This window comes from Salvia hispanica, chromosome 5 (assembly GCF_023119035.1).
Source record: "Salvia hispanica cultivar TCC Black 2014 chromosome 5, UniMelb_Shisp_WGS_1.0, whole genome shotgun sequence".
In the NCBI taxonomy this organism is placed as follows: domain Eukaryota; kingdom Viridiplantae; phylum Streptophyta; class Magnoliopsida; order Lamiales; family Lamiaceae; genus Salvia; species Salvia hispanica.
This window is the reverse complement of record NC_062969.1, coordinates 6830304-6857542: the sequence shown is the minus strand read 5'-3', so window position 1 is coordinate 6857542 and position 27239 is coordinate 6830304. Positions and strand designations below refer to the sequence as shown.

Here is a 27239-nt window from a genome sequence, read left to right as displayed (position 1 = left end):
CTTGCGTTACTGATTTGTAACTAGAGGTTGGGTTAGTGGTTCAAACATTGTCCTACCCTTTTTTTTCCAAAGTCACAAGTTTTTTTGTTTCACATAGCAGAAAAATTAAAAATATTCATGCATCTGCACTTAAGTTCCTATCTTTGAGGATTCAGGCCTAACCTGCCAGTCTGTGCTATCTTCATCTCTGTATATTTATATTTTGTTACATGCAAGTGCTGGAGTAATTTAAACGCTTGGCCTTACACTGACTTGCTGTTTCATATTTGAGATTCTGATTTTTCAGTTTTCTTTTTAATGTTATATAACTAACATTTTCTCATCCTGCTTAATGTGAAATGTGCTTAAAGTTTGTATCTGTACACTGAAGCATATTTTTAGATACACAATTGCAGAAAATGCCCAAAAGAAAAACAGACAATGCATATGTTTTGAACAGGAAGAAACATCTTGCAAGGCTGAATACTAGCGAAGCAGGAAAGATCCTCTTAAAGCGGTAATTTTCTGTTCGACAATTATATACAGTATCATCTGGTGCATGTTCACTGTTTTGTGACTGATTCTTTCCTACCTTTTGTGGGAAATACTCAACATCAATTTATAACCTTAAAATGATGGAAAATGGATACATGGAGATTTTCCTTGCCTTTTTATAGCTTCATATACTATAATGTATTGCATACCTTTATAGGTAATGATTGCCTAATCATTTCTCTGTTAGCAATTGAAGATAATCTAGATAGTTAATCATTTTTTCAGCTTTTTATTTAGTAAACATATTGATCTGAACTCACAATGTTCTTATTTATGATGGTGCCTTCTTAATCCAGTGGTGAAGGGAAAGTGGAGAGGCAGTATCGAAACAATTGTGTGGGTTGTTAGATTTTTGTTTGCTATCGTGCAGAAGAAGACCTTGAGTCTGCCTCATACATATATGTAGTTGATGGTGCACTCAGTACAATTGCTGCTGAAACTAATCCACAGGCAAGATTAATTGAATTCTTAAATCCATCATTTTTGCTTAGCCTGTTATAACCAATACTTTAGCCAGATATGCAAGAAGGATCTCAGATTTTCTGAATTGCTGTTCTGTGAAAATTCTTAATCTTTTTTTTTTCTTTCCAATTCTCATTCTTTTTTGTCCCGGGGCACACATTTTTATTTTTTCCTGCTAATGCTTGTAGTTCACTCTTTCATCAGATAATTGTTTTGGTAGGTTATTATTTGATCTTTACTCCATGCTCTAGGATGCTCCTGTTCCACCTTGCATATCACAATAAGAAGGGGGTCTTGTGCAAGTAGCCATAGAAGTGGAAGACCGCGCACAACGTTCTGCAATCACGAGTAAGGCGAGGATCCATTTCCTAGTAATGCATTTGACCACATATGTGTTGCATTTAGCCTATAATTCTTAAGACTAAATAATTATGTTAATTTTTTGGTTTCAAAATTTTCCATGGTACAGAATATAAATTTAGAGCTACGTTTGTGAAAATTTGTCTGTTAAATGGCTTTTGACACTAATGGTTAGATGAAGTTTGCATATGAAATATGATTCTGGTATTACTTATTTAAACGTGGATGGGTGTAAAAAAGTAATCTGTCACGGAAAGAGATGCCATGTTTACATCAATGATGCACTTCTATTGCTAATGACTGTCTATCATTCTCGTTCTTCTATGTCCAATGGCTGCCTGGTTGGACTGCAAGGGTCAGATGCAGCACAAATAAATTTGTCATATGCATGTAATCTGAAATGAAAAGAAAGCTAGATGTTTGAACTCTTAACATGGTAAATAGCATTTGGTGCTTCTGTTAGATGCTTTAGCTATAGACACCTTATCAATATTCTGCAAGTTACTATTACGCATGCAAGTAGTTTTTCCGAAATTGACTTATGATTCTGTTAGGAATACTTTGTGATATCATTTTGGAAAATAATCATATTAAGCCAAATCTACTAGCTAAATTTTGTGTGGTATGTATATCTACTGTTAATAGTGAGCCCCAATACCATCTAGTAATTCTTAAGGATCAACTTCCTGTAAAGGGTACAACTCGGTGTTTTAATGTGCAAAAACAGGACTTATACTATTCCCTGATGGCTGTCTGATAGTCAATGTACCTGTTTCTAGATGCTTTTCAAATTTTATTTGATATGTGGGAAACTATAGAAAATAATGCATTCAATGCTTATAATGCTGCTCCTTAACTTTCAGGAGTGAATGCTGATGACGTTCGAGTGACTGTAGCTGCAGTTGCTGCTCGAGGAGAAGCTAACAATGAACTTTTGGAATTCATGGGGAAGGTACACAGAATAATCTTTTCCTGGTATAGCACTATAGCTTCATTTTGTAGCTTGAAATTGAGACTGATCTGGTAAGTTTCGAGGCAGGTTTTGGGTCTAAAATTAAGCCAGATGACACTTCAACGAGGGTGGAATAACAAATCAAAGCTTCTGGTGGTACGTTGGATACTAGCAACTTGATTTTCCAAGGGTTTTGTATCTTTAACAGTGGTCTTGTGTCAATAAATATCAATTCTTTGGCGTTATAGTTTCTCTATGCAAGGAAATGATATTTTATAGATTTTGAGAAAGTGCTGGAGGTTAATATTGTGAATATCGAAAGAAAGGATGATCCAATAATGCAAGAAATGCTTCTGCTTCAGTTTGGTAAAAGTAGAACTAGCTTTAAGTATAAGCCCCAAGTAAAAAGAAATAGTAGATGGATAAAGAAGAGAGTGGAGCTATGAATATCTGATGCTCTCTGCTTTAAGATTGAACTCTGTCTGCCTTTTGCATTTTTCTGGACAATGACTACAATTTCTGAACCAGGTGGAAGATTTGACAGCCAGGCAGGTCTACGAGAAGCTTCTCGAAGCTGCACAACCATGATACTTCTTGACGATTTGCAAAACGTTGGCTCAGTGGTGCTACCTGACTCAATAGCTTGGCGACTTCTGCTGGTTTTAGTACAGTTCTTGAACTGCTGATGCTTCATCTCTTGTATCTCACTGTAAGAGGCTCGTGTGTGTAATTTGCCCCCCAAACATTTGTTTTGCTAAGAATGTAGTAAGAGATGATGTTTCGAACCCAAGAATTTTGGCCATGGAATTCTCACCCTCAGCTTTCAAATTCAATAACAGATAATTAAGACAAAAGTCTACTATTGATTCCGATAATTTTGGTCCTTAAAATTATGAATTGATCCTAAACAAATGACAGGGTCGTGAAATTTGACGGTCAAAACAACTTTGACCTGATTAGTAATTTAAACAATATCGGTTAAACATTTAAATATTATACCAAGATTCCTTTTGATCCTAAATATCAGAGTATTTTAATCCAAAACATTATGTTAATTAGCCTCCGGTCTTAAATATTATGAATTTTCCTATATTTTTTCCATAATTTGCGCATGTCGCTTCTCCTCATAATTTACGACGATATTATTAAACACTTATTTGCCTTAGTAATAATGCAGTGAGTCTTAAAAGAGAAAGAGACATTTGAGTGAGGGAACGCGTCGTCGTCGTGTTCTTCACCGTTATTCAAATCCATTCTTCTCACTGAAATTTCAGGACAGGGATATCTATCAGTTCCTCAATCTGCGCACCATCTCTATTGATTTCATTTTTTTTTTCTTTCAAATCTACGGTTATCGAAGCACAATTGCCCTAATGTTCGTATGTAGCCTTCCAACATTTTTTCTGCTGCACAATTCTCACTTTTAGTTTCTAATCTCATTGTCTCTACTAAAAATCCCTCGATTGCTCCAGCTATTTTCGTGATATACCCCTTAATTCACCCACACTTGACACAAATCTCAGAGGAAATAGCACACTCGGCGACCGGAGCTGCGCACATGCTGTAGATTCAGAAGGTTTAAGGTAAATATGCGTATACGAGTTGCAATCAATTGATAGGGTACATACATAATTTCCCTTTTTTTCATGTTCGCATGCCGTAATTGAACCCACGAACGCATCTGCTTAAAGAAAGTGCAGATAAGGTTTTTCTTTTTTCTTCTTCTGAATTTTGCTTTGTCATTGCTGGTTTCTTTTTGCAGAATTTGAGATAATCTGTGAAACATGTTGCGGTCACCTTCATGGTTTGTTGAAATTTAAATGATGGCGAAAATAAAAGAAAATTCTGTGTAATAGTGTTTTCATATAGCAAGATAAGAGATGAGTTGATATTTTTTTGTAGTTGAGATTTTTTTAAGATATTGTAGGCACTCTTTTTTTGAGAGAGAGTAACTGTGTTTTAGATGTTTTTTGATGTTTGTCTTAGTTTTACACTACTGATGCAAAACATTACTCCCTTGGATTGATGTTGCTATGTTTTTCCATGTTGTAGGCTTGAAATTACAATGAACCAGCATAATCCAAACAGCAATAACAATCTGATTAGAGGAAATATAAGTTTTGCAAATGCAGGGGGGGTTCAAATGCAAGTGCAAAGGCCAATGCAAATATCCATGAGCAATAACCAACAACAGATACCCCATCAGCCTCATGTGCAACATGCGGGAAGGCCCTATTTCGCAGGACATTTCCAACTATCTGAAGGTCAGCCTCAGACATTTGTCCAAGCCCAGCCTGGGCAAGTTCAAGCTCCTGCGCAAATCTTGGCCTCACCCCAGGGAAATGCTAACATTAGCATCTCATCTCCTCCCATGTCCACACCGGGTTCTGGTGCAGCTGGAACGGGCAAGCGCCTTCATAAGCCTCCTTCTCGGCCTTCTGGGGGATCCTCTGGCCAGGGCACTGCTTCTCCTATGAAAACTATGGAATTGGCCCCTGCTGTGCGTAGAGGGAAGCGGAAGCTTCCTGATAAAGTAATTCCAGAAAAAATTGCAGCTATAATTCCAGAATGTGCTCTTTACAGTCAATTGCTAGAATTTGAGGCTCGTGTGGATGCTGCACTTGCAAGAAAGAAGATTGACATCATGGAATCTTTGAAAAACCCTGTCCGGGTTCAAAAGGTTCTTAGGATATATGTCTTCAATACTTTTGCTAAGCAAACAGATATAAGTACAGATAAGGAAAATTCTGAGCCACCTTCATGGTCCCTTAGGCTAATTGGACAAATTTTAGAGGATGGCAAGGATCCTATTGTGGAAGGGCAGATTGAGAAACCAAAGTGTTCATATCCAAAGTTATCATCTTTCTTTAAGAAAATCACGATATACTTGGATCAGAATCTATATCCTGAAAATCATGTGATCTTATGGGAGAGTTCTCGATCACCAGCGCTCCGTGAAGGTTTTGAGGTGAAGAGAAAAGGCGACAAGGAGTTCACAGCAATTATTAGATTGGAGATGAATCATGAGCCTGAAAGATTTAAATTGTCTTCAGCACTGCAGGAAGTTCTTGGAATTGAGGTGGAGACACGTCCCAGAATAATGGCAGCACTTTGGCATTATGTAAAGATGAAAAAGTTGCAAATTCCTGGTGAAGCTTCCTTCTTCATGTGTGATCCACCACTAAGGAAGGTTTTTGGTGAAGATAAATTGAAATTCTCCACGGTTCCTCAGAAGATTACTCCACACATCACTCCACCTGGGCCCATACATTTGGAACATAGGGTGAAGCTTTCTGAGGATGGTCCATCTGGAAATACTTGTTATGATGTACTGGTTGACGTTCCATTGTCACTGGAGGGTAAAAAGGATTTTTTGACTAGTTTAGAGCAAAACAAAACAATTGATTCCTGTGAAGAAGATATTTCTTCTGCATTGAAGAAGATACACGAGCATTGTCGCCGGCGTGCTTTCTTTCTTGGATTTAGTCAGTCGCCTGCAGAGTTCATTAATACCTTAATAACTTCTCAAGCCAGGGATTTAAAAGTTGCTTCTGCTGATGCTGGTCGTGATGTGGAGAAAGAGCGTCGGGCAGAATTCTATGATCAACCATGGTAAATTTTTCACCCTCTCATTTAATTCCAAATCTTGTGTCGCGAATCTTTTAATTCATCCTTTAATAAACGCAGGGGTTATCACGTTTCCTTTAATCTGCAGTTAGAAGTCGCCATGCATATTTTATTAATGTACTTTTGCTTATGTTTTGTGGTTGATTTTCAATTTTGTTCTTCTACACATCTTTGTGCTGTCTCTCTGAAAATGGACTTTTCTTTCCGGTGAAGCAGATATTATTTTTACAGCAGTATCTATTTTTCATGATTTATTAGCTGTTTGTTCTATTGTATGCTTATAACAATAACGATTGCTGTAATGATTTTGGTCTTGGTGCATTCCTCTAATGTTCATGATACTTTCTATCCTGTGTTTTATAAATGCGGTTTTTTTAATCTAGTTGAATTTTAGTTGTGCACAATGCTTATCTCAATGGCAGGCTTATCTCTGTGTATGCTGCCTTTAATTGCGTATCTATATCCAATTCTGTCTGTTCGACTTCCTCAACACCATGATTGATGTTGTAGGACTGAGGATGCTGTTATCCGGTACTTAAATCGCAAGCCTGCAGTTGGAAATGAAGCAGCTGGAAACAAGTAGTAGGTGTAACCAGTGAGCTTTTTTGTGCAGCCGACTCCATTTAACTCGGACATCATTGAGATTTTGCAACGATGGAACACAAAACTTGTGAGTTATCATCATTTCATAGGTTTAGATTGTTGTGATTTTGTGTTTGTAGCATTACTATGCTAGGAAGGGCAGTTATGCACATATGCTCAATTAGGAAATTTGTATCCATCTGTGTAGGCCTCTCTCTTTTATTTCTCTCTTATGTTTTTCATTACCATTCTAGACATACAATTGCTACTTCTGCTGCAGTTCTGTTTCAGATTTAATTCTTTTGCTTCCACAGCTATACTCTGTGACATGTTTCAAGAATCATTGAATTACTTAATACTCCCTTTGTACTACAAAAGTATGCATTATTTCCTTTTTAGTCTGTCCTACATTAGTAGGCACTTTCTAATTTTAGAAAAAAAAAATATTTCTCTCTAATGAGGTGACACCGATTCTCCACCAAAGATACTTCAATCACTTTTTCTTTCCAAACTTTAGCAATTGTGCATTAAAATTCCTACTAAACTAAGAGCGCATACTCTTATGGAATAGAGAGAGTAGCAAAAAGTAGTGTGTGTGAGATATTTAATAGTAGTCCCTCCCTCCGTCCCAAGGTACTTGAGTCGTATTCCTTTTTGGGTTGTCCCAAGTTAGTCATTTCTCTTTTTTGGCTAAAAACAAAACACCTAATCTCACTTACTTTACTTTCTCCCCTACTTTATGTAACTCATAAACACAACTTTCTTAAATCTCGTGCCGAAAAGAAACGCCTCAAGTAACGTGGGGCGGAGGGAGTATGAATTTCGGAAAAGACAGATTATCATTTTTATATGAAACCCAACTCGGAACACATGAGATTTGCAAAGTACTAGCAAAGAGTAGCTTGTTAGAGAAATTTAGTGTTATAATTTCATCGGAATTGATTATAGAACACACTAATCATTTTGAATATCATATAGGTCTATTTTTTACAAACAAAATTCGTAAAATGCAATATTGTATACTAGTAGAAGTATCGCATGCATACGACTCATGATTTTTCCTTATTTCTAACAATTGCAACAATACATATTGTACTCAAGTCTCAAATAACACACGATTAGGTCAACCAGAGTTGGAGAATGAAACAACTAGTCAGTCGCAAGGTTCTTGGACTACAAAATGGCTCTGTTGACTCCGAGTTGGGTGCATCATTTGTCTTTGGACATAAAAGACCAAAGTTAGACTTGGCAGTAGTAGTTGTGAGCATATGTTGTTGAATATAAAGTGCACCTAGGATTTAATATAATTGTGCATATTGTTGAAGACAATATTGTATAGATTGTTTAAACGTGTTGCGGAAGACAACGATTTGATGTGAATTAAATATTCATCTCTTATCCCGTAAAATTTATTGGTTCTACACATATTTGGACTCAATTTAACACAACATTTTAATTTTAGGGTATGGAAGAGACATAAAATGAAGTTGGAACGAAGCCAGAATATTCCGCTCGACTGAGTGGAAATGTGTCTAGAAGTGACTCGGACAAAATGACTATCAAATTTCCAAGTCAGAGAGTTTCACTCAATCGAGTGGAAATGTGACGAGAAGTAACTTGGACAGAGTAGGTCTAAGTGACCAAAAATTCCAAGACAGAAGGTTCCACTTGACCGAGTGGAATTATGTTTATGCTCAATCACAAATTGACAATTTTTGATCAGTTATAAGTTGCGGTTGTGCTCTTTTTAGGGAGATTCTGACAGAACGAGATAGAGGACAAGAGAGGAAGAGGAAGGAAGAAAGAGAGAAAGAAAGTTCTGGCCATAATTCTGACCAATCGGACCGCTAGCATCTGTTCCATATCACGATAGCATGTATTCTACGATTTTATTTATGTTATCTACCATGTTTCTAGGCTAGGTCTTCAATTGTTGCTCCAAACATGATTTAAATTTGTAATGGATGAATCCTCATCTATTTTATTTACGTTTTGACATCATTGATGTGTTTAATTTAATGTTTGAATATATCACTTTAGATGCCTCAATAAATATAACATGCGGGTTTTAAGAAATGTAATGAAAAGTTAGTGGAATGTGGGTTCTACTTTTATATGTTAGTTTTATGATAAAATGTGAGTAGGAATGAGTTAGTAGAATATAGTGTCCACGGCAAAAAATGGTAAAAAGTGAAATGAGACAAATTTTGTGAGACAGACGAAAATAGAAAATGGGACATGACAAATATTAGATGATATTTTAATCCCGCGTTTCCATATGAATTTAATACTATATTTGAAAATTAGTTTATTGAACAAGTGTTCAACTTACTGTGAACTTTACATTGTAGACATGTTCAGTGCACACGATTATGTTGATATATTAGTCCCTTCACATAACTTGGCCCTCACTATGTTTATAGATGATTGCACAAAGTTTTGTTATATTTACTTATTAATATGTGAAGAGAGAAGAGTTTGCAGTGTGCGTGTGTGCTTTTGATAATTCTCAATCTAACATGTCCAGAGGATTCGACTAGATATCAGGGTCTAGGTGATCATGAAACTATCAGACAGGGGTCGTTGGATACACTCTACCTCTTCAAAAACCTCAACCCACTATACTATAACTAACACAGGGAAATAAAGGATCAATCCCACGAGGACGGATGTGTTACGAAACTGCATTTGGGATGTTTTGGAAAAGGGGTTGGCTGCTGTCACGCAATTTTTGGGTTGAGAACTTAAAACTACTGGGTCTAGGAGATTTAAAATTATTTTTCTCTAGGAAACGAGAATGTACAGAACATGCATGACTTGAGAAATGAAATTTTGACTATTTTAGATAACTGGAGTCAACGGACTAGACGGACTTTCCTAAAAACTGCAGAAAAGCAAAAGGACTTGCAGAAAGTACCAACAAAAGCATATTTTATTCTAACTACCAACAAACTTCATCTTCTTCATGAATCAAACGAGAATATCAGAAAGAACAGAGCATTTAACACCATAAAAGCAGAGTAAACTTCAGATCCAAACTTAAAACGAGAAATTAAAGCCGAAACTAACAGATCTCCGCTACTGGACCTAGAGAATGCGGAAACAGAGATTAAAAAGCCATAACCATGCAGAATGTAATCAATAAAAACCAGATCTACCAAACACCAACTCAAATCCACCACGATTCAACAGATTCAAACATCACCATACGTAAATCCACAGCCTCCAACAACAAACCAACAGATCTCAGCTCCAAATATCCAACAATCAACAATAACGAAAGAGGAAAGCAACCAAACAACATCAACTCAACAAGATCCAACAAAAACCAACATAAACTTCCACAATATGCAGAAATAGGTTCGGATCCAGTAGATCAAAGTCAGAAACTAGAGTTACGAAACTAAAAACCAACAAGTACTTAAAACAGAAAGAGAACTAAGCAAAACGAAAGTAAATATTGTTTCTTCGCCTTCACAAGGCGGTGTTACACGATAGCAAAACGATGAGAACCACCACGGCAGCCAGAAATTACCTCATATCCAAGTGCGCAGCAACTGAAAATGTATTTGAAGTGAAGAGCTAAGTGATGAGAACAAGGAGCCTCCAAAAGTGAGCTAGGCAAGTGTGTGGAAATCTTCATTGTTGAACTCTTTATATAGGTGAGGCTCTGATCCCTAGGGCATCCTTTTGGTGAATTGACGCTTATGCCCTTGGATAAGATGCTTTAGAAATCTGCTTTTTGCTCCTTTCTGTTCCTGTCGTCAACTTTCTCATTCTCTCAGGTCTGGACGACGACATTTGAATTTTACTTCAATTTCATCTCTTTTGCATCTGTCAGGTTAGGGAACAACAACTCCTAGGTCCGGCAGATTTATTACGCACCAGAACTCAGAAACATAGATTAGCGCCCCAAAAACACATAATTTTCACCCAAAACCAATGCATGAAACGAGCCTTATTAATATGATAACAATGAGACGATTGAAGCATTTACACATTTCTAAAATAAAGACGAAAATGAACTCCTCTACCGAATTAAGTACATGTATGAAGTGATTATACAAGTGATTCGATTTAACCGTTAAAAAAAATAATCTCATACTCCTTCTGTTTGTTTCATGGTAGTAGAGTCATTTTTCCATTTTGAGCATTCAATGATAGTATAGTCATTGTCTTTTTAGTACACATTCTTACTCTTCCTTTTACTTCTCTCTTTCTTTATTCTTCTACTTTTTCATTTCTTCTACTCCCTCTATTTCGCCATAGTTGAGGCGAAACTTTTCGGCATGGAGTTTTATAAATGAATATTAGGGGTGTTAAATAAATAGATAAAAAAGTAAGAGAGAGGAAAAGGTAGAGAGAATAAAGTATAAAGTGAATAAAGTAGAGAGAATAAAGTAAGAGAGAGTAAAGTAAGAAAGACAAAAAAGTTACCATATAAGGAAATGACTCAACTATGAAGAAACTTTTCGAAACGGTAAAATGACTCAACTATAGTGAAACGGAGGGAGTACTTTATTACTGTTTTTTATTTAATACATTACACACAATTTTCATAATCTCCGCATAAAAATAAATGTCTCCACTACTTTGGAACGGAGGGAGTACAAAGGATTCGAAATCCATTTGTTAAGATATACTCCCTCCATCCCCAAAGAATATGCACTTTGGGTTCAGCACGAGTTTTAATGTAAAATTGGTAAAGTAAGAGAAAGTAGAGAGAAAAAGTAATTAAAGTATTGTTGGTGGAGATTGAGTCCCACCTCATTAGAGAGAAAAAAACCTTCCAAAATTAGAAAGTGCATATTTTATGGGATGGACTAAAAAAGAAAAAGTGTATATTCTTGTGGGACAGAGGAAGTATGATTCAGAAGATAAATAAAAATATTTGCTTTGTTCTACAAATGATTTCAAATCCGTTCATTATGTTTTTTTGTCCAAATGATGAATTAGATGTGTTCAATGCGTAAAAAAATTAAAGTACTCCCTCCATCCCATAGTAATGTTACACTTTCTTTTTTAGTTTGTCCCATAAAAGATGTCATATTTTCTCTTTTAGAAAAAGCTCTCTCTCATATCAATTATAAAATTATATTTTCTCTCACCACTTAAAATACAAAATAATATCTCCTAAAATCTCGTGTCATCTCCCAAGTGTGACATCTTCTCTGGGATGGAGGATGGACTTGACAAAAAAAAAAACAAAAAGTAAAAAAGCCTATTATATGAAGCTTAAATGTGAAAGTAACAAAATATTACTGTAGTAAATATGTAGTTTTTCTATCTAATTAATATATATTCCTTTGTCGCGTTGACAAATTGCCCCCTTATATATAATGGTATTGTAATATTAATATAATGATTATAATATAGTATGTAAGTAGTACAATAATGTCAATGTAATTTCGAATCTTATGGCTAAAATAGATTTAATTTCTACACAAGTGGCCAGACTCCAACAGTCGTGCCAGCATGAAAATCTATATTGACTTGTAGAGATATAAAATACAATAAGTATAGTTTAATTATATCTGTGGGTGGAAAGTAGTACATATAATACCCGAATGAAGTAAGTACAAAATAGGAGTACAATTTTAAAATACAGAACAGAATACAAAACTCAACACCTTGCAAATGGTCTCTGCTGTTGCGGACACACGTTCCTCACACCCACGACACGTATTTACTTCTCATTTCGGACTTCAACATCGGTACGGCTGTACCACAATTTTGTCACGTGCTCCTTTAACAATTATTTTTAAAAATTATTGCTACGTACCTTATGATAATTAAGTACATTGTTTATTAAATAAATGTCCTCTTGCTAAGTTACATCTCTCTTTCTCTCATACTATAAATATACAAATTACAACCCGACTCTCTTTTAATTATTCAACAACGAAGGGAATATGTACGTCTGTTTTGTTATATAAACCAATTACCCACAAAAAATACATTACTTAATTGGACCTCTAAAAACAAATATTGTTTCCCCGAAAAAGAAGTGTACAACATATTGGCAATTTGGACTTTGGCAAAAAAGGAGCCACTATACAACGCCAAATTTAAGTTAAGCTCAGTGCGTGATTTGATTAAATCAACTTTATATTTTTCAAAGAATATTAGACACATACTTATATTATTGTGAAAAATATAAATCTAATTTTGACAGAACATAATTAAAATATTATGCATAAGCCCAAAATTGAAAAAGAAGCTCATAGGTCTTAAAGTCATGTGATAATAAAAATAGAAATTTAGCTCAAATTCCAGCCTTCTCATTAGAACATTTCTAACCCAATCACGAAAGTAGTCAATTCTCAAGTTAATATATGAGGTAACAATTTGTAAATTAAGAACCACTTAATTTATTGTACACTAGTGAGTGAACAACTAAAACAAAATATTGAACAAATCGATTGAACTGAAAGCTCAACACTCATCGTCACCAATTCTACACGTGCCTCAAAGTTTTACCAAACCAATGACACGTGTTGAAATTGACATTCTCACCGCTAACCACTTCAAATTCAATTATCAAAGTAAGTAATCACAAAGATTATAAACATAAACCACCAAATATTAAACACTTGCACATTCATTTAAATTCAAAACACAATAGCTAACATAATAGTACTAACAATTGCAATTTAACTCATACCCTATATCAGTTATCACCATTCCTTGATTTAAGGTTACTAAACAATAATAACCAAAACTAGAAATTCTTATCACTAACTACATCACATTCCCTCTCCGGCGAACCCTAACACTGAACCCGCCGGCCATGTATGCCGTGAGCTGGGGCACATAAACCGGCGGCTCATCCCGAACCGGAACCAGCTCGAACCGGCGGAGAACCGACGCCACCACATATTTCATCTGAATAAACGCCATTTCCTTCCCAAGGCACACCCTCGGACCGGCCTGGAAAACCGGAAACTTATACGGGCTGACCATCTTAACCGCCCCGGTCTCATCTAGCCACCGATCCGGTCTAAACTCGAGCCGATCCTTCCCCCACAGCGCCTCCATCCGCCCCATCCCGTACGGGAAATAGGTAACCCGGTTCCCCCGGAAAACCGGCGTGCCATCAGGCAAAACGTCGTCGTTAGCCGCATGCTTGGAGTCCCACACCACCGGCGGGTAGAGCCTCATGGTCTCACACAAACAAGCCTTGATGAAATTCATCTCCTTCAAATCATTATATCCTAGATCAGTACCAATTTTGACCTCCTCCACCGCTCTCTGCTCGAAGTCGCGGTGGTTGGTCAGCAGCCAGAAAAGCCACGTGAGCGCTGCGGAGGTGGTGTCCCTCCCCGCCATGAGAAAGCTTATCACCATATCCCTCACCATCTCGCTCTCCATCCCCGCCCCCAAAAACCTCGACAAAAGATCACCTCCTCCTCCTCCTCCTCTTTTGTCCTCCATCATCTCCTTCTTGCGTAGAATCATCTCATCAACGCAGCCGCGGACGATCTTCACAGCATCCTTGAGATCCTTCTCCGGCCCCAAATTCAGCGCCCGCTTCAGCTTCCACACCGCGAAAACCGGCGCCGCCCCTCTCATAGCAGAAATCTCGGACGCCGAATCAAACGCGGCCGAGAGCGGCAGCACCGGGCGAGACATGTCGAGGCAGGAAGGATCCATCCCGAGAGAGACCTGGCAGATAGTGTCGAAAGCGAAGCGGCGCAACACCTCCTGCATGTCCAAAACGGAATTTCTCTCAGCAGCATTTTGGAGGATCGGGATGAGCCTCCCGGCGACCTCATCGGCGAGGACTTGGACCGTGAAATCGCGGAGAGAATTGGTGCTGAACTCGTGGCTGGCGAGCTTGCGCTGGAGGGACCACATGTGGCCGTCGACGTTGAAAATCCCGAGGCCGAGGAAGTCGCCGAGCAGTTCGGTGAAGGGCTTTCCCTTTGGGAAGTTGGCGAAGTTGCTCTTCAGCATGTATTCCACGTTGTCCGGATTCGCGGTGATGATCGTTCGCGGCGCGCCCAGGCGGTGGACCACGATGGTCTGATTCTCCGACGCCGAGAGAAGCTCGGTGTACCAGCTGAGCAAGCGGTGCCGGTTTTGGTAGAAGGAGATGAGGCAGGCGAGGCTAGGGGGGTTGAGTTTCTTGGAGAGGAGGGAGAGGATGAGAAACCCTAGGGCGGGGAAGAGGAGGAGGAGAGAGAGAGTCATGATGAGGAGTTTTGAGTGAGTGAGTGAAGAAAAGTGGAATTCAGTGGAGGCTATGTTAATGTTGGTGGTGAATAAATGTGTGTAAGGACTATATATATAGGGAGGGAGTAGGAGTCTCGGTCACTTTTGCGCACATATTTTATAAAAATGATAAAAAATAGTTAAAGTGGAGAAATGGTAAAGTAAAAAAGAGAATAAGGTTTAGAAGACTCTTGTCAACATTATTCTCTTTTTTACTTTACCATTTCTCCACTTTTAACTATTTTTTATTTTTTTTATAAAACGGGTGCGCAAAAGTGACCGGGACTCCTAATCGCGGACGGAGAGAGTAATATCTTTAAATATGTTGCTCATTTTTTCATTGGCACATTTCGTAAGCATGCATCAGTAACGTTTAATTCATTTTAATACAATCCCTTTTATTCGGATTAATTTAGAATATATAAATATAGATCATTATATTAGCTTATCGCAAGATTTACGATTATTATTAACAAAAATTAAGTATTAGGAGTACTAGTAAATAGTACTCCATATAAAGTGGAGGAATGATATGCTATATACCAATGTTTTAAAAACTGGACCAGACCGACTGATTCAACCGCGAACCGGTAGGCAGTCCTGTCCGGTTTACCCCTAGAAACCGCCAATATGTTAAATCGTTGCTGACCAGCAAAACCGGCCTGTCAAACCGGTTCAATCGTGAACCGAAAACCGGTTTTTACTTTACAAAATAATTTTTTAAAATTTGTTATTGGCAAGACTTGAACACACCTCTTCTCTATTTACCAACACTTTTACCATTCCACCACATGACCATTTTGAAATAATATGAACATTGATTATTCTTATACACTAAAAATGATATTTTTATCCATATAAAATAATAATTCATTTTAATTTTATATTCTTTTAAGAAATTGTTAATTGTAATATATATTTTACTTATGCTTTAATAATCACTAGATATTTACAATATACTTATGAGTTTGTAATTACACATAAATTTAATACTCCCTCCGTTCCCGATTAAGAGTCACACTATGACCGGGCACGAGTTTTAAGAAATGTAAAGAAAAGTTGGTTGAAAAAGTTAGTGAAATGTGGGATCCATTTTTTATATTGATTTTATAATAAAATGTGAGTGAATTGAGTTAGTGTAATGTGTGACTTACTTACTATTTATGGTAAAAATGAAGTGTGACTCTTAATTGGGGACTGACCAAAATCGAAAAGTGTGACTCTTAATCGGGGACAGAGGGAGTATGTTTTATATGTAAATATAATTTATTAGTATTACTTACTATTAATATTTTTCTCGTACTATATATTAAATTTATATACACTAACCATTGATATTAATATTTTTACATAAAATAACTAATTATTCATGTTTAATTATTACTTAATATAATATTATTTCGTTCAATACACTTTTTAGTTACAATAAAATTTATCTATTTATATATAAAATATAAATTTTTTTTATCTACAATAAGTAATGAATCATATATTTAATTTTATTTACCAACAAAAATATTTATGAAACTTAGTCATTTACTACTAAATTTTAATATTTATATTAAAACTAAAATATAGGTTAATAATTTTGATATATTATTGATTATATGTAAATTTAATATATTTTGTATATTGTATACTTAATTATATGTATTTGCAACAGTAAAACGGTTTGACCAGTGATTGGACCGGTTGAACCATGAACCAATAGCTTCGCCGATTCGCCGGCCGATCCGATTTTTAAAACATTGCTACATACCTTATATGGGCTCCTTATGTGAGCATCACTCTCGTTTGACACACTTTTAGCGTTGTTCGTTTCGATTTATCTATTTAGTTTAATTCTAATACATTAAAAAATGTTATTGCAAGTTTTAATTTCACAAAATTCATAAAAATCAATGCTTGATTTAATATTTTATTCATTTATTTGAAATTATAGAGAAAACGAGCAAATCGAGTTTTGATTTTTATGAATTTTGTGAAATTAAAAATTGCAATAACATATTTTAATATATTAGAATTAAACTAAATAGATAAATCGAAACGAACAATGCTAAAAGTATGTCAAACGAGAGTGATGCTCACATAAAAAGCCCACATAAGATATGTAGCATGTCATTCCTCACGCAGAACGTATGAATCAGCATAAATAGTGAGTAGTTATAAACTTGTCGGTACACAAACACGAGATACACATAGGGACTTTCAATTTTTTTGATACTTCTAGATGCTCCATTTTATACCTAGGTGGAGTAGAATGTACGTTAATTGAATAAATGCATGCTCATTATTTGGCCAATATTTGGCTGTCAGCATAGCTGTTGAAAATTTTCGGCTTTTGCTTTCTCTGGATTTGCTTGAATTAATTCCTATCACGAAAAAGCTAACAAGAATTCAACTTATACATATACACATGTATGCATAGATTTATGTTAAAATGACAATCTCTTTTAAAGTGACATCGTGACACCACTTATATAGCAATATTATAAACGCCACACAACAATCTATAGATTGTTGTATAGCGTGTTAGATATTGCTGGCCAAGAAAAATTGTTGTATAGTGTACAACATATTGCCGACCGTCTTTTTCAGATTTTTTTTTTGCCACATAGCAGCTTATTATTCGTCCACATATACAAATGATTGACTAGGAATGGTGGTATTGTGTTATTTTAAGAGGTGGTGGCACCCTAATACTCTCCTGCATGCATATACAAATACTTAATTGTTTAAAATAAGATTTTACAAGATCTTCAGAATTTTTAACTAATTTCACTAGTACAAAGAAGCTACACACTTTGTACTTTCCTGATCATCGAATTAATGTACCTTTTCTTGTGCTAAATGGAGATTTCATCTTCTCTAACTAAGAAAAGTGAAAAGGAGGGGAAAAGGGTGAAGGAAATTAGAAAAAAAGTTAAATTCCATTAGTTCTCCCAAACTACCCACTTCAATAAAGTGGCTGAGTATTTGATCAGAAGTAGAATATTTTGATGTCAACTTTCCTAATTTTCAATGAAACTACCACCCACTTTTGTTAAATTATTTATAGACTTCGAATAGTAGTTATAATTGTCAATTGTCATTCAATATACGGTATCCAATAAGTATTACTCCTATATGCTAAAATTAAATAATCATACGTTTCTCACCCTATAGTTCTCAGGTTTGTTACATCCTTTTTGTAACAACTGAACTCACTTTGTGAACTTGATTTACTTTTCTACTTTTGAAGAGGAAAACTACTATTAAAAGTTAAAAGCTAAAAGCTACAAGTCAAAGTTCTTGCGAAGAGCTCAGGGTGTGTGTAGGAGAAATTTCTAACCAATACACCATTTGTTTACCATTTTGGTGTCACACTAAATATGGTTATACATGTTTTATATTTATAATAAGAGGCATTGTTCACTTCATCATGCTGTTATTAGGTGACACTTAAACCAAATAACTGTTAATTACAAGCAATTTAAGTGTGATTTTGTTATTTGGTTGTGTTATACTATTACTTAGTATGAAAATGAGCTTGAATGATTTTAATTGGTCATCATGGTCAACTCAGAAGTAAGGATTGATGGCGATAGACATACAAGTAAGGAGTAAATAGCAGCATCCGGCATGAAGAGGAATAGAAGGGGCGGTTCTATTGCCTTACTAATTTGTAATTAAACGGACGTGTCTAATTTTATTTCTTGTTTGATTGTCTATTTCTCAAAACTCATGCCCACGGCAATACCTGAGCCGGTCTTCACAAGGCTAAAATTACATTGTATCTCATGATTATTCATCTTACCTTCACTCCTATTACTAAGTTAATCTCAGGTAAATCCTTTTTGGCTTATCTCATACTCCCTCCGTCCCAAGGAAGGGATCAACACAGGATTTTATGCAGTTTTATTTTGTGTGTTAGGTAGAGAAAATAAAGTAAAAGAGAGAAAATAAAGTAGAGACGAAGGGGTTTCTATTTTTAGTAATGAGTCATCTTCGCTGAGATAGAGTGGGTAGTATTAATTGTATCTTACGATTATCTTGTCCAACAAATTGAACCCCGCCGAAGTGAACCGTGACATAGAGGGGGAATGTTAAAATTGTACTCTCTCTGTCCTATAATGGATATCACATTTTCCTATTTAGTTTGTCCCATAAAAGATGTTAGAGTTCCTTTTTTAGAAAAGTTCTCTCTCAAGTTTATATATATATATTATTTTCTCTCACCACTTAACACACAAAATAATACTCCCTCCGTCCTAATAAATATAAAACATTTGGTTTCCGGCCTAGGATATTGTACAGTTTTGTTTTGTGAGTTACTAAAGAGAGAGTAAAGTAAGAGAGGGGGAAAAGAAGAGATGATGTAGTTTTCTTTTTATGAAATATTTAATTTTTAATGGGGCAACACAAAAAGAAAAATGTTTCATTTTTAACGTGATAAAGAGAGTATCTCCTAAAATCACGTGTCAGTGTCCAAGTGTGCCATCTATATTATAAGACGGGGGGAGTAGTAGCTAAGTTCATAAGTTCAAATTCCAGAGAGTCTACATTAGTAAAATTTAGGAGTGAGGTTAATTTGCAAAAAGAACCAAGGATTAGCCGACTAGGTATGAGTGGAGTGAACATGTAACAATCCCCCGAATTCGAACGTTAAATCCAATCCTAACTACTCATGTATTATACTCTCTATCCTATTAAAAATGAAATGTTTTCATTTTTAGTTTGTCACATTAAAAGTGAAATATTTCTTAAAACAAAAAAATTTATATCCCTACTTTTTCATCTCTCTTACTTTACTCTCTCTTCATTAATTCACAAAAGAACACTACATAAAAATCTGTGCCGAAAATCAAATGTTGCATATTTATTGGGACGGAGGGAGTATTACACTTAGACCAATTTCCGACATGCTTATAGTGTTATTTAAAATTTAACTTAAATAAATCATTCTATTTTATGTAAGTAGGAAGAATCGAAAATAACTAAAATGCTGTTGTAATTACTTCTGTTTAATGATGGGGAAAAAGAAGTAGAAGAAAGAAGCCTATTATAATTCATGATTGATTGTATAGGGAGGGACCATGATGTCAATTTCAAGTTGAGTTTGATGGGACAATTAGATAAGCACGTGCTTTGATTTTATCATTTGCTCACGTTTCGGTTTCCTCAACAAGCCTATCTATTCTTATATACCCTCGTGCTTCATTATACACGAAATTTGTAATCTGAGATTTTTCTAATTCATTTTATTGAAATTCAATATGTTTGGATCTGAATTTTAATTCATCTTATAGTTTTGATTCTTAAAACAGTCTCACCCAAATCCCAATTGTTATTAAATACTTTATCTATCTCATCATAAACGAGTCACTTTCTCTTTTGAAATGTCTTAGTATAAGTAACCAAATCTCAATTGTTATTAAATACTTCATCTATCTCATCATAAATGAGTTCATTTTTTAACAAAAACCAATATATTACCTCTCTTTTACTTTATTCAACCACCTATATTATTCTCTTTTTCCTTTACTTTATTTTTCTCTTTATACTTCACTCTCTCGTCATAAATGAAGTACTCCTATTATATAATCCATTCGCCCACAAAAATAAGCATTCTTTTATTTTATAGTTCATCCTACAAGAATATACACTTCCTAAATTTAAAAATATATCTAGTTCGGACCCCCAATATTAAATTTCTAGAGCTTCGCTTGTGGAGGGAGGAAGAAGTTACCAATCCGAACTTCATGTGATCTCTCATCTCACTTGCCCTCCAATTTCATTAAATTGATTTTTGTTCGCTCATTATGTCATACACTCTCTTCGTCCACGAAAAATAATCTCATTTTTGCTATCTTGGGAGGTCTATAAAAAATACTCCGTAGTCTCATTTATTAAAACAAAAAAATTTCTTTCTCACACTATACTTACCTTTTTCTCTTCTTTTATACTTTACCCACTTTTTCTTCTTTATTTCTCTTCATCAATTTCTCATTAACTCTCATGCCATCCACAAATGGAACCAATTTTTTATGGTCATGAATCTCGTGATACAATAAAGAATTGGTTTGTATAAAGAAATCTAGATAGCTTATAAGAAGATGAGGCCAAAACAATTCGAATATAATCAAACATGCATGATAACACCAAAAAGACATAACGTAAAATAAAAATCAAAGTTTCATTTAATATAAGAGGTCTAAGAAATTAAAATATATTGTACTCCATTAAATGAAAGTTTTCCTCGTATGTGGAGTATTTTGAAAATATTAACGTTAGGAAACTGTTTTTTATACATATTTCTTCTAACTAGAGCGTTGAATGATGTACTACCACTTATTATAACACTACTATTATTTATTTACTGTTACAATTTTAGTGGGACAAAAGGTTTCCATCACCCCTCCAATCAAACAATGTCCCTCTCTTGCCAAACTAAAGTGTAATATGAAAAAGTAAAAAATAAATTACCCAAAATCTATTCGTCACACCTTACGTTACGTCCTTAGTTATACTATTATTTAATCAATCCAAGACTATTAAAAATTCGTGTCGCCAATTTATGTCATGTTTCAATTGGACATAAATGTAGGCGTTTTTTTTTGGTAAAAGTAAGATAGTGTACTACTTAGATTGTGTTATTCATCATTTATTATTTTGAGCTGCCAAATCACTATTGAAACGTGTTAATTTTCTTCGCTATGAATTAAAGTTTGTGGATATTAATAACGTCAGAGTATAAGCCTCGTGAGAATAATTTAGCATACAATTTAATTAATTTAATGAACTCAAGTAATGGACACACTTAAATCTCAAGCATGGTCCCACCGCTCCGACCAACAAATTAACATAAAACTATTATGCATGTTAAAGTAAATATGTATTGTGATAACTACACTACTAATAATTATCTCAATAATGAAAAGACAAAAGAAATCTATATAAAGATACCCTTTTTCCGATTCTAGGACTAAATCCAAAATCAGAAGTCTTTATACATTGCGATTTGCGACTGATATTTAAGGATGGACGGAGTGATGGATGAGTTAGTTTGAAGCACGCGCGTTCAAAACTTTACTAAGTTAAATAAACAAAAAAAAATATTTCAACATCACAGAGTGATAAACAATCATTTAAATATATAGAACCCCTTTGTTTTGTACTTTTGCACATATTTTATTTTTAATTCGGCGCCGTTTCGATAAATAGTTTGGTCCAGCTGCAAAATTGAGTTTCAAAAGTGAGAATTTCGATATCATAATTTGTATTTATATCATAGAGTCCCATAAAAGAGGCTATACTTTGTCGACATCTTCGCATATTTTAAAACATAAAGCCTAAGTCAATTCAAATAGATAATGAAGTGTGTATTTTATTGTTATATTGTGTTTGATATACTCCTTGAGTTTATCTTTTAGGACAATGGCGTATTGTGTGTTTTTTGGCCTCAAAACTTTTACGTGGCCATAATTTTGGCCAACTATTTTTGATCGATTTGGATTTTTCATTTGCAGTCACCGATTAAATCTTCTTCAACTCTACAATCTTTTCTTTGAAAGCTATTTATCATCTACAACTCTTGACTTTCACTACTAAATCAGACAAAATTAACTAGATAATGATGCTTTAGTTGGATACGATATACTAATCCTCCTTGATATTTGGTTATATAGGCATATTTTTTAGGGGTAAATAATAATAAAACCATCAATGCAAGACGAAGAGACTTTTAAAGGAATAAGATTTAAGCACACTATATTGATAACATTTTATCCATCGCGAAATCATTATATGATTGAATCACAAACATGTGGTGTTGGTTGAATGGAAGAGGAGAGAGAAGATGGACGACTCCAGAAGCTAGTTAGTGCCCAGTTCAATGTCAATTGTCAACGTAGATAATGTATAATTAACTTTTATTTTGAAGTGGCTCATGGATTTTTTTAATATTTGATATCTTATAAATGTGATAGATATTTGAACACGTTCTTCAGTAATCATTACAAAAACAAAGCATGTTTTGACCGCTTATTTGATTAGTAGTATTATGTTCTTCCAAACAAATCATGTATTTATATGTTTACAACAATTCAAACCCAAATTTTAACAATACCACTATGATTATGTGAGCATAAGAGGATAGAATCAATATATACTATTTATACAATCATTTATGACTTCTTTGAAATATGCATCAATTTAATACTATTTTCTCCGTACTATAAAAGTAGGTTTTTTTGTTTTTTTTTTATCTTACCATAACAAAAGTAGATATGGTGCTTTACTAATAATACTATAATCATTTTTTTTATCTTCCTCATGCCTTTTTAGATTAGTATTAAAACTCATGCTGTTCTCAAAATTTTATATTTATATGACAAAGGGAGTAGCTAAGTTATGAATCTTCCACACTATACAAAAGAAAATATTGGATTCAGTTGTCCTCTTGTGGATAAATTACCATGACATAATGTGCATGTATATATTCTTAAACTTTGTTCATCCACCTCTAAAATATTGTGTTTTTAGATATATTTTTAAAAAAATACTTATACTACTCCCTTTGTTTTAAATAAGAGTTCAATTTTTTCATTTTAGTCTATTCTATAAAATTTGTCTAATTTTATTTTTAGAAAAAATAATTCTCACGTAAAGTGGACAACATTTTCTATTAATAGTAAAAATATTTATTTTATTTCTTTCTTAATTCATTAATTTCGCACTAAAACTTATGCCGCTTCTAAAGTTTTTTTTCTGAAAATGGGAGGACGGAGTAAATGTGTCGTGCTGGCCTTTTTTCAATTACTCCATCTAAACTACCTCATTTTGCTGTCTAAGCTAAATGGTGATGTCAAATGGTAATAGATGCTATGGCAAGTATATTCATTAAGTGGACCAGACTAAACCGATTTCTGACTTAATCAACGGTATGCATATAAATTTCTTAATCACTATTAATTAAATACTATTATTTTATCGGCATTATTATGAAGTTGTTCAAATGTGACCCCGGTCGATTTGAGAGGAATGACTTTTGTCAATAGGGTGTCGCCACGTGTTTGGTAAATTGAGTTTAAAATTATATTTACATATATAGATTATTATTTGTTGAAGTTGTATTCGAGCACGATTTTGGCAATATGGCAGATAAGATATAAAATACTACGGAGTAGTAGTATAATTTTTCGTTTGATGTATCTGAAGTTGTGTGGGGTTAAAACGTTCCTCACAACTAAAGTAAACACAAATACTACTTCTTAACATATTTATATATTTGACTTTCACAAAATATTCCCTCTCGAAAAGATTGAAAAATATGTACTCCTACATTCATAAAATATTTCTTTATTTGTTCTTATATACACGGTCAACATTAAGAAGATGTGGTCACATGTTTGTCGGTTGACTAGACCAAAACTAAATTCATCACTATTGTGGTGAGCAATAATCGACATGTTTTCTCTTCAAAAATTTAGTCGACATATTTATCGTAAGCTAATGTACCCAAAACTATTAAATGAACCAATTGTCGACATGCCCAATGGACCAAATCGAAAACTTACATAGTCACTAGGACAATATATTGTCAAAGACCGACTAGTGTGACCAGTTTTGTTATGTCGGTCAAATAGTAATCAATCAATAAATCAAAAAATGTATATTAAAATATTATGGAAAAAAAAAATGTATATTCGGCAATTGAGTTAAAATTTTATGCAAGTGATCTAAAGGAACACCAATAATTCAGGCTTTGAATCTCTGCATTAAACATATTTTCTTGATTCAATAATAGCGTTTTCAAAATAGAACGTTTACATTAAGAAAGCATTTATTTGGGATAATACTCTCTCTGTCCCGTGTTACTCGCACTTTTAAATTTAGACCGTAAATTTGGAATTAATTTTTTATTGTAATTAAATTAGAATTTTAAGTGTAATGAAATATCACCTAATAAAAGAGCTCTTAAATTAATCTAACATGTTAATTAAATATATTAATTCTAACTTAAACTATAAATAGTGTAATTAGTTTGTGACGAGCCGAAATGGAAGAGTGCAAGTAACATGAGACGGAGTGAGTAGTAGCATATAATTATAACAAATACGACCAAATATTTGAACGATTGTCAGCTCTTTGACCAAAAACAAAAAAAAAACATGTGCCAGCTATAAAGCACCAAGCGGAGGCAAAACACAAACACAGACAAGAAAACCAATTTTCACTTAAGGGCATCCGCAATGGGGCGGATGATGGGTTAACCATCGTCCGCGCCCGATACATCGTCCGCGGACGAAGCGCGGACGATGCTCATCGTCCGTCGCATCGTCCGCCACTGTGGCATCGCGGACGATGCTCACGAGTTTTCTTTTGTTTTTTTTTGTTTTTTTCCAAAAATCTTTTTTATTTAAACACTACAATTCTCTACCATTTCACACACTCCAATTTCACATCTCTTTAGTTTCTCTTCAATTATTCTCTCTCAATCGTCTCAAAAATGAATCCCGACGACTACGATTTGAGTACATCGGATGCCTGCAGACGGGCCTTGACTCAAGCCTTTTTCGATGCCGTTAATGAAGCCGCGGCGGAATGCTTGGCACAAATGCAGCGGGAGCAGGCAGTGGCGGAGGAGGTGGCGGCGGCGGTGGCGCGGGTCCCTTGCTCGATACGACGTCGGACGTATGTCCCGCGCGAGCAGGATGTAGCGCACGAACGTCTGTTCGCAGATTATTTTTCCGAGAATTCAAGGTGGGGCCCGAATGTTTTTCGCCGACGTTTTAGAATGAGCCGAAATCTTTTTCTCCGCATTGTGCACACGTTGGAAGGACGTGATGAGTACTTCCAGTATCGGGAAGACGGGATCGGCAGACACCGGTCTTACGCCATTGCAGAAGTGCACGGTTGCGATCCGCCAGTTGGCCTACGGCACAACAACGGATATGTTCTACGAGTACCTTCACGTCGGGGAGACAAAGCGGCCGCGAATGTCTCAAGAACTTTTTGTAAGTTAGTTGTGGAGGCTTTTGGCGACACATATTTGCGACGCCCGACTATTGATGATTGCTAGAGTCTGATGCGGATTCACGAGACAGTGCACGTTTTCCTTGGGATGCTAGGGAACATCGACTGTATGCACCGGCAGTGGAAGAACCGCCCGACGGCGTGGAGAGGCCAATTTACTAGTGGCTACAAGGGCAGCCCCTACGATGATCCAGGAAGCCGTCGCTGACCACCGCCTCTGGATCTGGCATGCCTACTTCGGTGTAGCCGGGTCGAACAACGACATCAACGTCCTCAACTCGTCCACCCTATTCGCCGATCAGTGCAGGGGTCGCGGCCCGGCCATCGCTTTCACTACCAACGGCCGCAGACATCATATGGGGTACTACTTGGCCGATGGCATATACCCAAGATGGCCTGTTTTTTTGAAGACGATCAGCTGCCCAATTGGTGAGATGAGAGTCTTGTTTGCGGCAAAGCAGGAGTCCCCGCGAAAGGATGTGGAGCGGGCTTTTGGGGTGCTCCAATCGCGGTGGGCAATCGTGAAAGGTCCGACGCGTATCTGGTACAAGGAAGTCATCGCCGACGTCATGTATGCGTGCATCATCATGCATAACATGACAGTCGAACAAGAAGTTGGACATGTCACCGATTAGGTGGATGATGAAGCCGGATCTAGCTCCAGCACAGCGACCTCGCCTGTCACTCAAGGATTACCAATGGACTTCGGTCAGGTTCTACAACGACAAGCCTCAATGCGCAACCAACAAGACCATAATCAGCTCATGACCGACATGATTGAAGAAGTTTGAAACCACAACCGCCGTTGAGAATTTGTAGTTTTTTCACATTCGTAGTATAATGTTTTAATTTTAATGAAATGAAGTTTTTTTTTCCAAATTTTGAAGTATTTAAATATTCAAATAATAGATAAAATGCTTAGGGCGGGCTATAGTCCGCCCCACTGCAGGTGGAATGGAAGGAGGATAAAATGATGACATGGCAGTGCATAGGGCGTCGCTTAGGGCATCCCACTGTGGATGCTCTAAGACCTATGTTCGAGATTGTTCTCATCACCCAGTGGTATAGAGAAGAGAAGAGCAGAGGATCCAAATCCACTTGGCTACCATTCATGAAAAATTAAAGAGACATGGAAGATTTTGAAGTTTGGAGAAGTCTACTTATAATCCAAAGCCCCATCTTAGGGAGACAAGTTTCCTAGAATCAAACCACAACAGTACAAATTGCAGTCCAGAAGATAAGACTTGATATCCGTTTCAAAAACACAATGATATTGATGCAGTTCAAAATATTTCTACAGAGTTGAAAAGTAATTAATCTCTCAACTTAACAATGCTAGAGCCTAGCCATTCGCACCTCTTAAGCGAGCAATCAACTCGTCCTGCAATTAAGATAGTGTAAAGCATAGATCCATGAATCAAATTGAAGATAGTGTAAAGGTTATCCAAGAAAGGAAGTTCATTGACATCAGAAAACTTGCCTTTCTCCCTGT

At 35.6% G+C, this 27239-nt stretch overlaps 3 protein-coding genes, 1 long non-coding RNA gene and 1 pseudogene across 5 annotated transcripts; 4 read left to right on the top strand and 1 right to left on the bottom strand.

Annotated features, from left to right (window-relative positions):
• Positions 1–3098, top strand: LOC125189055 (annotated as a pseudogene).
• A 426-nt stretch (positions 3099–3524) lies between these two features.
• On the top strand, positions 3525–6830 carry LOC125189054 (SWI/SNF complex component SNF12 homolog). 2 transcript variants are annotated; one of them, XM_048086225.1, is made up of 3 exons: positions 3525–3891; positions 4441–5920; positions 6446–6830. In XM_048086225.1, exons 2-3 carry the CDS (start codon positions 4452–4454, stop codon positions 6516–6518), a joined length of 1542 nt encoding a protein of 513 aa, XP_047942182.1. In that variant the 5' UTR covers positions 3525–3891; positions 4441–4451; the 3' UTR covers positions 6519–6830. The 2 variants fall into 2 exon arrangements, with proteins under 2 accessions (XP_047942182.1, XP_047942181.1); XM_048086224.1 differs by having other exon boundaries at positions 4361–5920.
• Positions 6831–7816: 986 nt separating this feature from the next.
• Positions 7817–8505, top strand: LOC125186080. Its single transcript, XR_007170358.1, has 2 exons — positions 7817–8178; positions 8269–8505. It is a non-coding gene; the product is annotated as an uncharacterized LOC125186080 (long non-coding RNA).
• A 4595-nt stretch (positions 8506–13100) lies between these two features.
• Positions 13101–14801, bottom strand: LOC125187069 (cytochrome P450 94B3-like). Its single transcript, XM_048083580.1, has one exon. The coding sequence runs from the start codon at positions 14708–14710 to the stop codon at positions 13259–13261; it is 1452 nt and encodes a 483-aa protein (XP_047939537.1). The 5' UTR covers positions 14711–14801; the 3' UTR covers positions 13101–13258.
• A 10419-nt stretch (positions 14802–25220) lies between these two features.
• On the top strand, positions 25221–25955 carry LOC125189310. The gene is made up of 2 exons (XM_048086599.1): positions 25221–25728; positions 25819–25955. The coding sequence occupies exons 1-2, from the start codon at positions 25221–25223 to the stop codon at positions 25953–25955; spliced, it is 645 nt and encodes a 214-aa protein (XP_047942556.1).
• The last annotated feature ends 1284 nt before the right edge of the window (positions 25956–27239 follow it).

Coding starts and splice junctions, on each gene's coding strand:
- LOC125189310 (XM_048086599.1), top strand. CDS start 25,221: ATGAATCCCGACGACTACGATTTGAGTACATCGGATGCCTGCAGACGG. Junction 25,729..25,818: donor GAATGTCTCAAGAACTTTTT/GTAAGTTAGTTG, acceptor TTCACGAGACAG/TGCACGTTTTCCTTGGGATG.
- LOC125189054 (XM_048086224.1), top strand. CDS start 4,374: ATGAACCAGCATAATCCAAACAGCAATAACAATCTGATTAGAGGAAAT. Junction 5,921..6,445: donor GAATTCTATGATCAACCATG/GTAAATTTTTCA, acceptor TTGATGTTGTAG/GACTGAGGATGCTGTTATCC.
- LOC125187069 (XM_048083580.1), bottom strand. CDS start 14,710: ATGACTCTCTCTCTCCTCCTCCTCTTCCCCGCCCTAGGGTTTCTCATC.